At 43.7% G+C, this 1,860-nt stretch overlaps 1 protein-coding gene across 1 annotated transcript in view; it reads left to right on the forward strand.

The window, feature by feature from the left end:
• The window catches only part of LOC105516434 (isoleucine--tRNA ligase, cytoplasmic-like), a 10,030-nt gene extending 8,306 nt beyond the window's left edge, over nt 1-1,724 (forward strand). The window contains exons 2-3 of the mRNA XM_011948640.1: nt 526-621; nt 1,519-1,724. Coding sequence (XP_011804030.1) covers nt 526-621; nt 1,519-1,716 — 294 coding nt within the window. The 3' untranslated portion in view covers nt 1,717-1,724. The remainder of the gene's footprint in view (nt 1-525; nt 622-1,518) is intronic.
• Nucleotides 1,725-1,860: the final 136 nt, after the last annotated feature.

Below are 1,860 nucleotides of genomic sequence, written 5' to 3' on the forward strand. Positions count from 1 at the left end.
TTCAAGTCATAAAAAGTTTTGTGGTCCATTGTAGAATTTGTCTTGAGTCATTCTGACAAACCTGAAGATCACAGGGGTCATAGTATAAGAAAGTCACTTGGAGTTGACTGCTCTGAGGCCTTTGATCCATTTGTTGTGGCCTGAAAGGCTGTGCTGCTCCAAGGGCTTCATGATTATTGATCTTACTTAAGAAATAGTATCAACTCTTCCTTAGATGGTCAAACAGCAGAGTCATGTTAGGAGACTCTGATAAGAGGTGGTCCCAGGGCATCTCCTGTGAGCAGCGCCCTACAAAAAAAAGAAGAAACAAAAACCTGCACACCTTTCTCCAGAAATGGAGGACTAGCTGATTATGAAGAAGTACCTGGATGATAAACTAGATTAATTTTATTGCTTTTGCTCATTTGTGTGAAAGAATAGTGCTGCATTATAGACGCTCCAGATTTAAATATAACATTTTGCTGAATTGGGAAGAAGTGTTTCTCCTTATTTGATTGTCATGGTGTGCACTGTTCGTCCCCACAGGCTTTGGTCCTCTTAGATGTCACTCCTGACCAGTCAATGGTAGATGAAGGAATGGCTCGGGAAGTCATCAATCGCATACAGAAACTTCGCAAAAAGGTTAGTTTGTCAGTTAAGAATAAGCTACCGTTTTAGCTTTTTGTTGGTTTTGGTTGTTGGGGGAAGATAGGAGAGGCAGGTAATACAAGCCATAGTGATCAGTGCGTGACAGTCACTAATCTATAGTCATTTGGAATGTATTCTGCAGGAAAGGCACTCCTCTTCCTCTCCCCACGTGTTCACTCCCAAATTGCAGCTTTCAGCCAGCCTGTGCCTTTTCCCGTCCTTTATTTATTTATTTATTTTTTGATCTCCGTTGGGCTTCTACAAAATAGCCGCTGTGGCTGGAGCAGAAGGTAATCAGAGGTCGTAGTATCTTTGCAGAACGGCAGAGGTGTAGTCAGCATAGACAGGCTGCTAGCTTAGGGGAGGTTCCCGGATCTGGACAGAGTTGGGTAGTTTTTCCTTATTAGAGAGCTGAGGAATATGCACAGAGTGCATCCTGGAGAGCAGAGGGGCTGGAAAGCCCCTGCTAGTGAGAGAATCATGAATTTCTGCCCTGCAGAGGGCAGTGACAGCTACCATATAGCTTTTTTCCCAGATGGTTCAGGGTCTGAGGAAGCTGTTCCAGCAGATAAGTGGGTGCTTGTGATCTCTGAATCAGTTCAGAGCTTTGTAAGTGGGTTCTGAATTATTTCTTGGTTTCAACATTCATGAGTACTGATTGTGCTAGGAGAAGAAACATGCCCTGTCCCCAAAGAGTAGTGAAAAGGACACAGGGCTAATCGTACACTGCAGTGCAGTTAGTCTTACAGATCACCCAGCAGGAAGGGAAGGGTGACTGCCCTTCCGTGATGATTCAGCATGGGATCCGTAGCCCTTGTTCAACAGTACCTTCCTTCAGTTCTGATTAACAGAATGTACTTCCCTTTTAAGATTTTCTGTGTGTGCTTTCAGTGCAGTCTGGTTCCAACTGATGAAATCACAGTGTACTATAAAGCGAAGTCGGAAGGAAGATATCTGAATAATGTTATTGAAAGCCACACAGACTTCATATTTGCCACCATAAAGGCTCCCTTGAAACCATATCCAGTTTCTCCATCAGATGAAGTCCTCATTCAAGAAAAAACACAGGTGAGTCCTGAGTTCCATTGAACTGCTAAAGAGTTTCAGATTAGGTTTGACTTTATGTGCTCATGTGTTGATATTCTGTCCCACAGTAGAGATTGGCACAGCTCTCAGTCTTGAAGTATTGCTCTGGACAGTAGTGGGGAGAGTCAGAGAGTGGAAGCCCAGAAA

This window comes from Colobus angolensis, unplaced genomic scaffold, assembly GCF_000951035.1.
Source record: "Colobus angolensis palliatus isolate OR3802 unplaced genomic scaffold, Cang.pa_1.0 Scaffold281, whole genome shotgun sequence".
Lineage (NCBI taxonomy): Eukaryota > Metazoa > Chordata > Mammalia > Primates > Cercopithecidae > Colobus > Colobus angolensis.